A 12,903-nucleotide genomic window follows, 5' to 3' on the forward strand; every position below is an offset into this window, starting at 1 on the left:
TTACCGGCAATAACGTGTTAATCAACTTGTACAATCCTAAAAAAATCTCAAATAATGATTTTACTTTTGTTATATAAAACAGCAAAGTAAACCAAAGCAACTAAGTTTTCTTGCTATTAAAACACCTGAAAAACGCCTTCAATATAACTTGACATGCCATTCAATTCTCTAAAATAAGATTGAATATTAATCATTTCCCCATTTCGTATAACAGTATCGTAATATTCAACCCCTGGAAAGCAACTTGCAAAAAACCGCCAAACAACTTGATCCAGCAAACCCAACCCCGTCAGTTTGGTTTGTCGCTTTTTAAAACCACAACTTGCGGTACAGCCTAAAATTTTCATGAAAACCAGCCCAATCTAACCATAAACACCTACAATGACTACAATATAGACATGGATTCTAACACCTTTGAAGCCTCTAATTAGGTAACAAAAAAGCTCGAATAATGGATAACCAAACATAGTATAGAATCACCACATTTCCGGTACAGATTTCTAGCAAAAAAAGGTATCGAAAACACGCATCGTCTCAAACAATCATATGATATAACTGCTTTAAAGCAAAGAGCATAAAAAGTAACATAACTTATGAGGACTCGATATCTGACCCTTGCAAACCTTCTTGATAGACCTCAAAATCCTCGGGACTCCATCTGCATATCAAGTTAAGCTTGAAGGTAGCCATCTTTGTTCCCAACAAACGCTGCATTCACATCAAAATCAGAGCCAAGTATAGATGTAAAAACCCAGAATAATAATAATAAATTCATAATATTAAAACACGTGGTACTCACCAATATGCGAGACGCCTCGGGTGATATGGGATTACCCTCCTCGCATACAACATAATCTCCAACAAGCTCAACCACTCCTATTTCACATCAAAGGGACCAACATAATATTAGCAACACTAAAAAAGTATTATTCAATAAGAAATCATACTTTTTTCTCTGAAAAAGAGAATGCAAACCTTTATTTAACCGCACTGGCAACCCTTGCTTCCTCAAAAAGGGTTCCATCTCATGTGTGAACTGCTCAAGAGGACCTTCTTTAAGTTCCACCTGAACACTCAAGTATTACACAAAATCATACAAATTTATAATAACAAGAATTGTAATTACTGTAATTATGATAATATTCATCAATATGGGATATATGAAGTACATCAAACTACTAACCGTTTCTGTAGCAATACTTCCAGTCCTAGCAAAGTCGTAGTCTTCATACTCGTTAAATATTCTGCAAGATATGTAAAAGCAATAACAAATTAAAAAAGTAGAAGAAAATCGAACAAAACACTATCGTGTAACAGATGTCATCTTTTGGGGCAGGTTAAATGGGCCAGGTGGAGTTCACTTGACCCGCAAAAATAACTTATAAAATGAATAATAATAATAATAATAAAGTACTAACCTTTGAGCTTCTTCTACAGGCATGTTGGTTAAACAAAGACCAGAATCCCCTCTAAGAAGCTGTATGCAAATACGACTAAATTTAGCATACAAACAAAATTATAACCACACTGCTGTTTACGTAAGTATTAATTAGGCCTGTAACCGAATCAAGCGTTCGATGAACAGTTCAGCGAGAAGTTTGTTTATGTTAGTTTATTTAACAAATGAACAAAAACAGAAATTTGAGGTTCATTGAATTAAACAAACTAACATAAAGACATGTTTCATTCGTTCTTCGCATAAACAAACACGAGCATGTTCATTTCATAATCTAACAAACATGAACACAAATATTCGTCCAACTAAGTGTCCATGTTCGTTTAAAGTTAAATGAACAGACCTAGCCTATTAACGTGTTCACCTTAGAAACCTTGTGAAGCCCTGGTCTCACTTCATCCGAGTCGGCCCGGCCTAAAGCAACCTGCATCACTTTGTTCGATCCTAAGAAAAAACTATAACAGAAAATACATAAAATAAATTTACTCCAAACTGAAAAATTGAAAACATTATCTAGTGAAAAAAAATAAAAAAATGAAGGGTTTAAAGCACCTGGTGGTGGATTTGAGTTGCTCCCTGAACTGCTTAAACTTAAGATTCCTCATATTCTCAAAGCTGAAAACATAAATGGAATTATAACCCTCAACGGCTTCTCTGATTGAGCTCACTATGCTCTCCTTATGCTCTCTTCCTTTCTTCTTGGTTTTTGACAACGTCACTGCATAATTATTATTATCATCATACAAACCCTAACACTGAATGAAATTACATAGATTTACCTGCTCTCTCTCTCTTTGATTTCGGCATCTTTCTTTCCCCTACCCCAGCAGTTACTGAAAATTGCAGTCGCTTGTGTAGCCGTTGTTGCTCTCTGCTTCTTAAACACCCACCGCATTAAACCTCCAAGATTTTGATGCTAGGGTTTTAAGGCCATGCCTTCTGTTTTGTGGGCTTATGTTGGATCACCATAGGCCCATTACTATAATTTCTGTTTCTAAGAGTCACAGCTGCACAAAATACCCGGTTCCGGACACAACCTGATTCCAACCCGTACCCGACTCGTGGGTATGACCTGTTATAGGATTTCTCCCTTGAGTCGTACCCGGAACCGGACCCGCCAGAAATATCTAGTCAAAACCCGAGCCTACCCTACCCAAAACCTGGAAAACCCGCCTACCCGCCCGGTTTTGACTTTTATTGACCATACTGAAAACCAGTTTTGGTTACTGAAAATACCCTGTTTGTACACCTCTACTAAAAGTTATATACTTATATTTAGGTACGGCCCAAAACTACCCGCAAACCTAATATTTGAAATCAAATATGGGATTAGTAGTTTTCACGGCTATGATATTTGATTTTACTCGACTCGAAAGATACATATATAGTTACTTACGGATACTTGAACCATCCTTTTTTATTCACTTTTTCTTGGCTAAAAAAATGTAACCTACTTTTTTGTTTGGTGATGGCAACCCAAGTTCACTGGCATGCATGTTCATAGCTCAGGTGTGTTCAAACCTTAGATGAGATTTTAACCGTGCATCGTTAGTTTAACACTTGAGGATGGTGCCAACCCTTACCAAGAGGAAACCAACAACTTGTAAAACTCTTTGACTTGCCTACGCCTGAAAGCTCAATGACATCCTTGTAAATGGCAGCAAGATTTTTGTGTTGAAGGTGGGATTCGAACTTGTGACTACAGGGTAACAGAGTCTTATCCACTTCAGTCGGTGTCAGTGAACCAAATAGCCATCGACAATAAAGTAATCTACTAAGTCACAAATTTTTGCCTTTTATTTTTTTTATTTTCTTTGGTTAATAAAGTTTTATAAAATTTAGTATAGTAAGAAATAAATTTAGAAATTCCAACAATTAATTTTCAACAAATTAAAAATAATGATACATGTCAAGTATGCGACGAGGTTTAGACACTGTTCTACAATCGGATAAAGACCGGAATTACCAACACATGTCATAAACCTATCTCATTATCACACCTTGTTATATTTTGGGTTAGTGATAATAACATGTTATAAAGAAATGTTTTTTCACTAAACCAAGTTGCAAATATTGTAAATTGATTTTATTTGATTGTGTGAAGTTACAACTACTTAATAAGACTATTTACATTTGTCTTTGTTAAATGTAAGAAGGATTTCAAACAAATCTGATAATATTACAAGTTGAATTGTAATTTGTAAGTCTGTTTGGATTCTTTTGGTGACCATGCGGTGCATTGCAAAGAATTGTCTGGCTTTAAATACAGACATGATTTAGTTAGGGATGTCTGTGTGATGTTCTTAAACGGGCAGAGATTTCTGCTAAAAAGGAGGCCCCTATTAACTTTCTCACGGATCCTCTTGAAGGGAGGTCTACTTTACGACCAGCTGATATTCTTATGTTCGGGTGGGCAGGGGGGAAACACGCCTGTGTGGATCTTACAGGAGTGTCTCCTCTTGTTGGGCTCAGGGACCGTGGGTTTGTTGTGGGTTAGGCTGTGTTGAAGGCTGAATCGGGCAAAGTTGCTAAACACGAGAAAGCTTGTTTAGATAATCAACATGTCTTTCTACCATTTGCCTTTGATACATTTGGTTTTCTGGCCCCAGAGGCTGTGAAATTTTTGAGTAGGGTTCAGCGCGTCGTACTCGGAACCTCTTCAGCTTCTAGGTCCCAAAGCTTCGTTTTTAGCAGGATTGGTTTTGCTATTCAAAAGGAGGTTGCAGCGCAGCTTGTTGTCCATTTGCCTACCACTTTATTGTAATCGTTTTATAGTAAATTATATATAAAATAAAAAAAGACCATTTGATCTGATTTGTGTAAGTGTCCATGACTGTTTAATAGCACATGCCTTTTACGAGCCATATGTTTAATATAAATGTTCAAAAAGTCGTTGGACGTATGACTCATGGTCATTCATGTGAGCCATATATGCCAGCATGGGTATATGTCGGCCTCAACATAGTAGCCAATAGCGCGCTAAGGTTCTAAGGTGAGGTGAGGCATCAAACACACTCGAAATAAAAAAAAATACCTTTAAGCGGGCAAAAGTGGCGTGAAGTTCCATCGAGATAGAACATGGGGTCAAACCAGATGAGTTAAAGAGGCTAACTTGTTTCTTCTATGCGTAAAAGGGGTAAGAGTGTTGGTAGGATGTAACACTTCTAATAAATAGTGAACAATGAATATATAGTAAACTAGTTCAGTTATAATAGAGTAATGATGTAATAAGATGCGTAGTAATTTAAATTAGTTATAGAAAATATAAAAAGCAAATTAATTGTTGAGTTTCAATTTTTTTTAGCAGCATTACTAATTGTTATGTTTAGATCGGCCGTTGTGGACTTCGAAGGAAGGGGCGATTTGAGTGAACACCGGAGGTGGGGTGGGTAAAGGTGGGCAATTTGGGGAAGGGGGCTACATCACGATGAAGGGTCCATGTGTGGGTGGGGGGGCTACATCTCTCCCCCCCCCCCCTTCTCTCTCTCTTTATATATATACTAGATGGGTGCCCGCGCGATACAGGTGTTTATGATTCGGTTAAAACCTTGAAATCGTTTAAATCGGTCATTGGTTTGACTTATTCTTTCTTTTTACTTTTGGTTTGTTGGTCGGTTTCAAAATTTTCAAAACATAGTGAACAGTTGGTTCGCGGTTTATATCGGCAACCGACTATATGAAACCAGAAAAGACTGTAAATTAACCTAATTGCAATATGATTCCTTTTTGTAATCTTTGTTGTTATTATTTCACGTCCTAGCTCTTCTATTAATATTTACCATTTATGTGGCTAAAATTATCATTTTTTATTTATGATCATCTCAAGTATCATATTATGTTGGTTTTTAGTTAAAATTGACGGTACATTTAAATTATTAATTATTTTAAACTACATATATTATTAAAGTTTAAACTGTGAAACCAAACTGGAATCAGGCCGTTAGTAATTATTCGGTTTCAACTTTCAATGGTTGAGTTTGGTTTTGGACGACAACAAATCAGTATTAACGGTTGGACTCACAAGTTTAACTTAAAAACCATCAGAACCGACACTGAGCACCCCTACGTAACATATTAAAAAAATTACAACAATATCATATCCAAATTAAAGAGAATAAAATGCTCGTTTTTATGGTGCAATTTTTTAATAAAAATATTAACGTATGAAAAGGCTATAGTCGTTTAAAAATCATGGATGGTAAGTTAGTTTACAAGTTAAATTAAAAACATTTTATGGTTAAAGAAGAGGGACCAAACTTGTAAGTTAAATGAATTATGTTTAAAAGACATGTTTACTCTTACTAACACATGTACCTCATGCTTTAATTGTTGTAAATTACTTAATGTTGATATTGCACTTTCATCGCTATATCCCCAAAATTAGAGGAGCATCCTAAACAATGGTCGTATTGCAAAAATAAGATGGTCTAAACATTATCCAGGTTAATTGATATACGATTCTGGTATGATTTCCTATTTGTGCATATTCTATCTTTCGTATTATTTACAAGATAAAGTTTATGACTTGGTATTGGTTTGTTGAATAAAACTTAAACTGTTAGTAAGAAATTTTTCATTTCTAACAAACTTAATTTTTTCTCTAAACAGAAAAATGGAAAGGATACCAATATAAGTCATAAAAAGTTATACTAATATTATCATGCAGGAAAAAATGATTAGGGTTTCACTCAAAACGGAGCCCATCCACCCGAACCATCGTATTGTTCTAAAAGCAGGAAATAAAAGACGGTTTGGGCTTCGTCCTGAACCAGGATCCCTCCACCCAAACCATTATCCTAAGCATGTCATATTATCCTTACACAACCAAAATAAAAATTGTTTTGACAACCATCACAAACACATTAACACAACCGGAACACCCGGTTCAAGCCTTGTCACCTTCACCATGATCACCCTCCTTTTTCTCCAACTCCGTCACCTCACCAGCCTTGGTTTCCTTCACCTCCTCACTAGCACCAGCATCCTTGATCACTTCAGAAGTACCTGCCACATCATCCTCTTCAAACTTCTCCCCCCTTAGCATCTTCAGCTTCTTCTTCCAAGCCGTGGAGTTCCAGGAGTCCATCGTGTAGCCCTTCGCTTGCACTTCTTCTGACATCTTGAGCATTGACTCCAGGATACTGGTGGCTACACACTTTTGGCTTCTTCAATAAATTCAGTCTTCTCCAACTCAAATGAGGCTCTGAGATCCACAATCTTTTTATCCTTCTTTTTGAGTAACTTATCCTTTATGTCAACAGCATGTATAAGATCGGCAACCTTGACCTCAGCCTCTCTCTGAGCCGATTCAGCATCTTGGGATCTCTGACGGTAACCTTCAGTTTTCTGTTATCCCCAAATTAACATAAGTTTTTCTGCAGTTTACTATTTTCAGGATAAAGAGAAGCACTTACTGTTCCAAGAAAGTTGGCAAGAGCTTGTAGCTTCTCCACAGCATCAGTGGTGCTCATATCGGTAAAAGGCTCGGTCTCAGCTGAAGTAGTGGCTTTCCTCTTCTTCTGTGCAGCGCTTTTCTGGCGAGTCGTCGGAACTCTCACTACCGGGGAGAGGGTCTTGGAGTGTTCTTGTTTAACCACGGTCCTATCCTCGATAAGGTCATCCAGGTCGACTAAGCTGAAAGAAGACTCTGGCTTTGGTATCCCTATATAACAATTTATCAGGTTATTCCCAAGAAATTTAAATCCTAAGAATTTCATAAAAAACCCAAAAAACTTACCAGAAGACATACTCTCAACAGACTTCGCGGCGGTCACACTTGTTTCCCCTGTTTCTACTTCTACCCAGAACTCTCTATCCACCGATGAAACCTTAAACAACGCTTTAAGCCTTCTATTCGTATCCTTCCTATACTTTATCAAATCTTCAAACACAACTGCCAAAAAATAAACCGTATTAACACAAATTATTTGCAAAAAGAAATCTTATCCTAAGAATTTCCTACCCTTGTGAACCCATTTAATAGGCAAGCTCATTCCGTCGGGAATAGAGTCGCGACGCATGTAAAATTTTTTTTTCTTCCAATCAGGGTCACTACCGGACACCTTGGGAACCATATAAAGACGGCTGGATTTGGATTGAAGACAATAGCGGAAAGATCCGTGGGTACGGAGGTTATACGTCGCGGATATCTCAGGTACGCCTATCGACAACCCATGGGTTTTATTCAATCGATCTACAGTAGCCAAGACTCTCCACACCATTGGCATGACTTGGGAGTAAGAGAACCCGGTGACATCAAAGAACTCTTTGATAAGCGGAGAAAACGGATATGAAAGGCCGATCGAAAAGGGATAATAAAAGAAGCAAACCCAGGTTTTTGAAGAAAAATCAGCCTTTACTTTGGGGTCATACGGCCTAATAATAGCTTCAGCAGGTAGTAAGCCCGATTCTTTCAGAAATCTAATATCTAGATCTCTAAACAGACACTGGACTTCATCGGTGGCGGGAATGTGAGTTTGGTCAACGAAATCTTCCGAGGTTACGAAGGAGAAAGGATTGGGCGCTCGAGGGGTTCTCTTCCTCATTATCGTTCGAATCGGAAGAAAAAATTTCAAGAAATTAAGAAGACAAGAGAGAAGAACTGACCTGATGGTGAACCGGTGGAGAGATTATTATTATTTTGAGATTGGGAAATGATTTGATTATAACCTAAAAGGACGGTTTTAGGGTCTCCTCAATCCACGTGCATGTCCTTTCAGTTAATAGAACATATTTTTACTTTTTAAAATTTGAATTTTTTACAGCTGTCACGCGCAATCTGCAAAAATTGGGGGCAATTGTTGGGTGTAGATTTTTTATCCTTGGGATGAGCTACGATTCAAGGATTCTGAGATATCCTGTCAACGCTAATATTCCGAGGATGATATTTGACTAATTCAATTGTCCTATATTACTTATATTTGTTTTGCATATAAGATCACGTGCTAAATATGCTAATTTGAACGTGGACTTACAACGGCTAATGCTTGGACTTCGTCAATTGGAACGTGGGCAAGCAACGGATTATGGAAGAAATAGTTTAGGGTTTCCGGATTATTCGGGATAACAGTTGTAACTTTTTTCTTATATAAACGAGCTGATAATATCATTAGAACACACACCTTCACTTACCTAGCTACTAGCATACACTGTAACAAATAGTTTACGATCACTTATCAGTTCCACCACTTGTAACCACCATTTTATTATTAATAAAAGTGACGGTGATAGTTTTCACCGTCCGGGGGTTTTTTGTGCCGGAGATTATCATAATCAAGGGTTTTTTCCCTCGTAATCACATCATTGTGTTCAATCATTTTACCATTAAGCACCCCACCTCACGCACTAATTTGATCAAAAGTTAGTTTGCTAATTTTTGACCGAAACAATATATATATATATATATATATATATATATATATAGGACAACAAGTGGACGATAAACAACAGTGGGGTATTGTGGAGAGGGGCTTCGAAGACCCATTTCTTACGTGGCAATGTGAAGGGGCAACATTACACCCCTCCACAGAGGATACCCTTAGAGGTTTTATCTATGTGTCTTGCATGTCTATGGTATGTGCATTGTTTCCTAACGCCTAGGAGATAGATGAGACCTTTCCGCCTTGAGCCTTTATGAGTGAGATGTTCCATGTTGAGTCTATAAAGACGAAACAATGAATCCCTATTGTATGTGGCATGAAAGCCTATTTATTAGGTTGGAAGGAGTTCATCTTTCCATACTAAGTATTGCTAAAACATCTCATCAGAATCACATGGGATGTTTCCCTTCTTTAGTCATCCCTAAACTCTTATAATACAAATTTCTTCATCCCTCCATCACTAAACCATTTTTTAACAAGTTAAATTAAAATAAATAAAAAGTCGTCTAAAAGATAACTTATTAATACAACAATATAAAACTTGTAAATAAAATAAAATTTCATTAGTTAAAAAACCTGTTAAGATATATATCATGACAAGAATGAGTGGTTAAAATTTTAAAAAAAATTGGTGATTATATAGCAATGTTTAAAGATGTTTTTAAGTTTTCTTATAATGAGGGTTCTGCGTTTTAAAAAAATGGTTATTTTTATGATTTGTGCCAACCGACTAAATAGTTTTTGTTATGGTTTAAGGCCATAAGCCCATCACCCACCCAAGGTGGATGAATTCAACAAGACATCAAAAAAGAAACAAGACACATCCATAAATCTGAAATAAGAATGTTTTCTGATTCATAAATTTTAGGAAACACAACAGGTCTAGGGAATCAGTAAATTACATACAGAAATTAGAAGACTTTAGTCAACACAAACATGTGTGGTCAACTACTGAGTCAAAATAAAAATAAAAACTGCATTCATTCTTCTTCTGTCAAATTTCCAACTTGACAGGAAGCAGAGAAGCATACAAACAAACCACTTGTCCCTTTTATCCTTGCTAAAATTAACTACATCTTCCTGATCCCCTTCTTTACATTCACTTTTTTATACATCTACGTTTGACCGCCGTTGAACAGCCAGTTCTGGTTCATCATCCGCCTACGTCTCGCTGCCTGCCGCCGCAAACGGTTAACCAACGACATCCCATTGTTATCATCAACATCACCACCACCACCACCACCGCCATCGTCATCGTCATCCTCCCCATCCCGCCTTCTAATCCCGCCAGCGCTTCCACCGCCAAACGCGTGAAGCAACAAAAGCACGTTAACCAGATTATTATCAGCACCTGTATCAAAACCCGCCTCGGTGTCATACGCATTCCCTTCAATCACATAGTCACCAAACACCATCGACCCGGGCATGGAAGACGTGATGGTGCTGATGACATCATCACGCTCTCGGTCCCGTTCAAGACGTCTCCATCTCTGTTCTTGATCCGGGTCAACCTCACGCGGGTTGACCGAGAGATGCTCGGACCTCACGTGTTTCTTCAACTCTTTGTACACTCCAACAAACGAACACTGATCATGCATACAGCTTCTTTTCTTCGTGTTGAAATATTCACGGGCCGATTCCACCACTGTCCACCCTTTGACTTGACCTCTGCAAAGTGGGCACACGAGCTTGGTCAACTCTCCACATTTCTCAACAGGCATGTTGGCGTTTTTATATTGGTCGAGGCAGTTGGAGTAACGGGAGCTGGTCCCACACATATAGGGTCGGCAGCCTTTATCGTGAAACGAGCATAAAAGAAGAACAGCATTGTGAGGATATTCCATGCATACAGAACAGACGATGTCTTCCCAATCTTTAATGGGCTTGACGGTTGTGGGTTTGTTTTCGTTCGCCCCGTTGGGCCCACGAGTTAGCATTGGGTATGGGTGTGTTCTGTGGTGTCGTGAAGCGATCCTGCGTCTTCCCTTGATGCTTTTTGCCATTTTGATGATACGTCTGACATGAAATGAACGAATGCGTTATTATAAAACTTCAGATAATTTATCCATTTCTGTACTCTTTTATTGAGCAATAAGGAGAAAAACGCATGCAGACACTATCTACAACTCAATTTCTACATCTAAGACCATCTCCAATGCAAGAGGAAAATATGGCCCTTACTTGCCCTTGATGATGTGGCTTCATGACATGGATGAGAGAGAGTGGAAGAAGCCCTTAGCTAAGGGCATGAAAAAGAAGAAGAAAAGTGTGTTTTGTGAGGGGAGATGGGGGACCTACATGTTAGATGTTTGTTGTAAAAGAAGTTGGGCATATGAGGTGTCATAGTGAATGTAAGAAGGGCTTAAAGGAAGGCACTTTGCATTATGGATGGTCTAATTATCTGATTGTAAGTAATACAAATAACAAATCACATATTATCTTTCAAAACTGTACATCCAAACATCCCTTAAATTACCCTAAATAACATTAATAGACACGCATAAGCACATAGAAGTAGTTGTGAAAATGCATAAACAAGCATGTAGATGTGCATAATTATTTTGCTAGAAAAAGACATAAACAGAAAAATACTTTGGACCTTATCTAAAATAATTAAAAGAGAAAAAACAGCTACGTGATCATTATTATACCGGTTCTCGGATGACTAATTATGGCGTTAAGGGGTGGATGTCTGATTAGCGTGACGTGTAACAAGTTTCAGTGTTGCAAAAGAAGTTAATATCCATCCAAGTGCAGAAACAAAATTACTTATTTAAACCTGATTAAGGAGAGTTTAATGTAATCGTCACAATTATCAGTCGGCAACACAACCAGAGTTTCTGAAACAATAAGAATCAGTTTTTCAGTCGAGCATGACATGATCTTATAATTAACAACTTCAAACAGCAAACGCACATCAGACACCGTAGACTATAGCTGGTAATTTCTAACCATATACATCAATGGCCACCAAACAAGGAAAAAATCTAACTTTTGTCTACAGAATGCATAGATCCATGATTCATTAATATAAACTGAAATTGATCAAATTCAGAATGTGGGTCAACATCTAAAACTGCAATTAGACTAGCAAGCATGAAACTAGCAACTGCTGATAGCAAATGAAACCCTAAAATTCAAATTAACCATACAAAAGAAAAGAAGACGTAATTTGTTGGTTTGAAAATAATAATAATAATAATAATCTTGATTTATGAATCGGAATCGAAAGGATAATGAAAACCCAGATAGATCGGATTAGTGAAATTGAAAGGTGTAGAAAGCGTTAAATGACAACAAATGTTAGCTTACCTGGGAATTGGTTTTGTGTTTGTGATTGTGAAGGAGATTGGATGAGATTTAATTATTTATAAATGAACGGAGAGATCGAAGAGGAAAAAGGATATGAATATTGAAAAATTGGGGAAAGGATATTCGATTGATTTGAGAGAGAGAGAGAGAGAGACGCACACGCACACACAAGAGAAGTTTGGCTCGCAGGATCCACGCACTTCTAGTGAATTTAACTAATAGTAATTTTTAGAAAAATTTTGAACTAAAGGTGTATTTGTTTTCAACGGTCTACAACTAATTGAATGTTAACTCTGTTAGTTTGGCGTTTACGTGACACCATATGTGTCAAAATTTGCTTATGTGGCAGCTAACATGGCATGTGTCTGTTTAAATTATTTATAAATATATTATATATAATATATTAAAAAATTATTTAACCTTATGTCACAACCCACCCCCACCCCCTTCTACAGTCATACCTTCATCTCCGGCAGTCCAACGAGCCGCCACCACCACCATCTACGGCGAGCAACCACCGCCATCTCAAACTCAAATATTGAAAACCAATATTGTTAGGACCCTTCCTCTTTCACCATCGTCTTCTCCATTTGTCTTCCTCTCTGATCGAAGAAACATCACCCACCATCGCCGTCCAGTATGCCCAAACACACCACCTTTACCTTTGTTGCTGGATTCAGAATGGGAATCTTGATATCTGATGCTAGTGGATTTTGAGAGATAGATTTCAGATTTGATTTGAGTTGGGAGACGAGA

The 12,903-nt window shown here is 37.5% G+C and overlaps 2 protein-coding genes across 2 annotated transcripts; both read right to left on the reverse strand.

Moving 5' to 3' along the window:
• Positions 1 to 497: 497 nt before the first annotated feature.
• On the reverse strand, positions 498 to 2,327 carry LOC143635587 (uncharacterized). The gene is made up of 8 exons (XM_077103382.1): positions 2,236 to 2,327; positions 2,009 to 2,174; positions 1,821 to 1,911; positions 1,419 to 1,477; positions 1,184 to 1,244; positions 976 to 1,066; positions 800 to 876; positions 498 to 708 (listed from the first exon to the last, which is right to left on the reverse strand). Exons 1-8 carry the CDS (start codon positions 2,261 to 2,263, stop codon positions 592 to 594), a joined length of 690 nt encoding a protein of 229 aa, XP_076959497.1. The 5' UTR covers positions 2,264 to 2,327; the 3' UTR covers positions 498 to 591.
• A 7,517-nt stretch (positions 2,328 to 9,844) lies between these two features.
• On the reverse strand, positions 9,845 to 10,855 carry LOC143635600 (uncharacterized). The gene has a single exon (XM_077103390.1). It carries the CDS (start codon positions 10,836 to 10,838, stop codon positions 9,951 to 9,953), a length of 888 nt encoding a protein of 295 aa, XP_076959505.1. The 5' UTR covers positions 10,839 to 10,855; the 3' UTR covers positions 9,845 to 9,950.
• Positions 10,856 to 12,903: the final 2,048 nt, after the last annotated feature.

Source organism: Bidens hawaiensis, unplaced genomic scaffold (genome assembly GCF_021521415.1).
Source record: "Bidens hawaiensis isolate Kalapana, Puna unplaced genomic scaffold, B.hawaiensis_p1.1 tig00000536_1, whole genome shotgun sequence".
NCBI lineage: Eukaryota > Viridiplantae > Streptophyta > Magnoliopsida > Asterales > Asteraceae > Bidens > Bidens hawaiensis.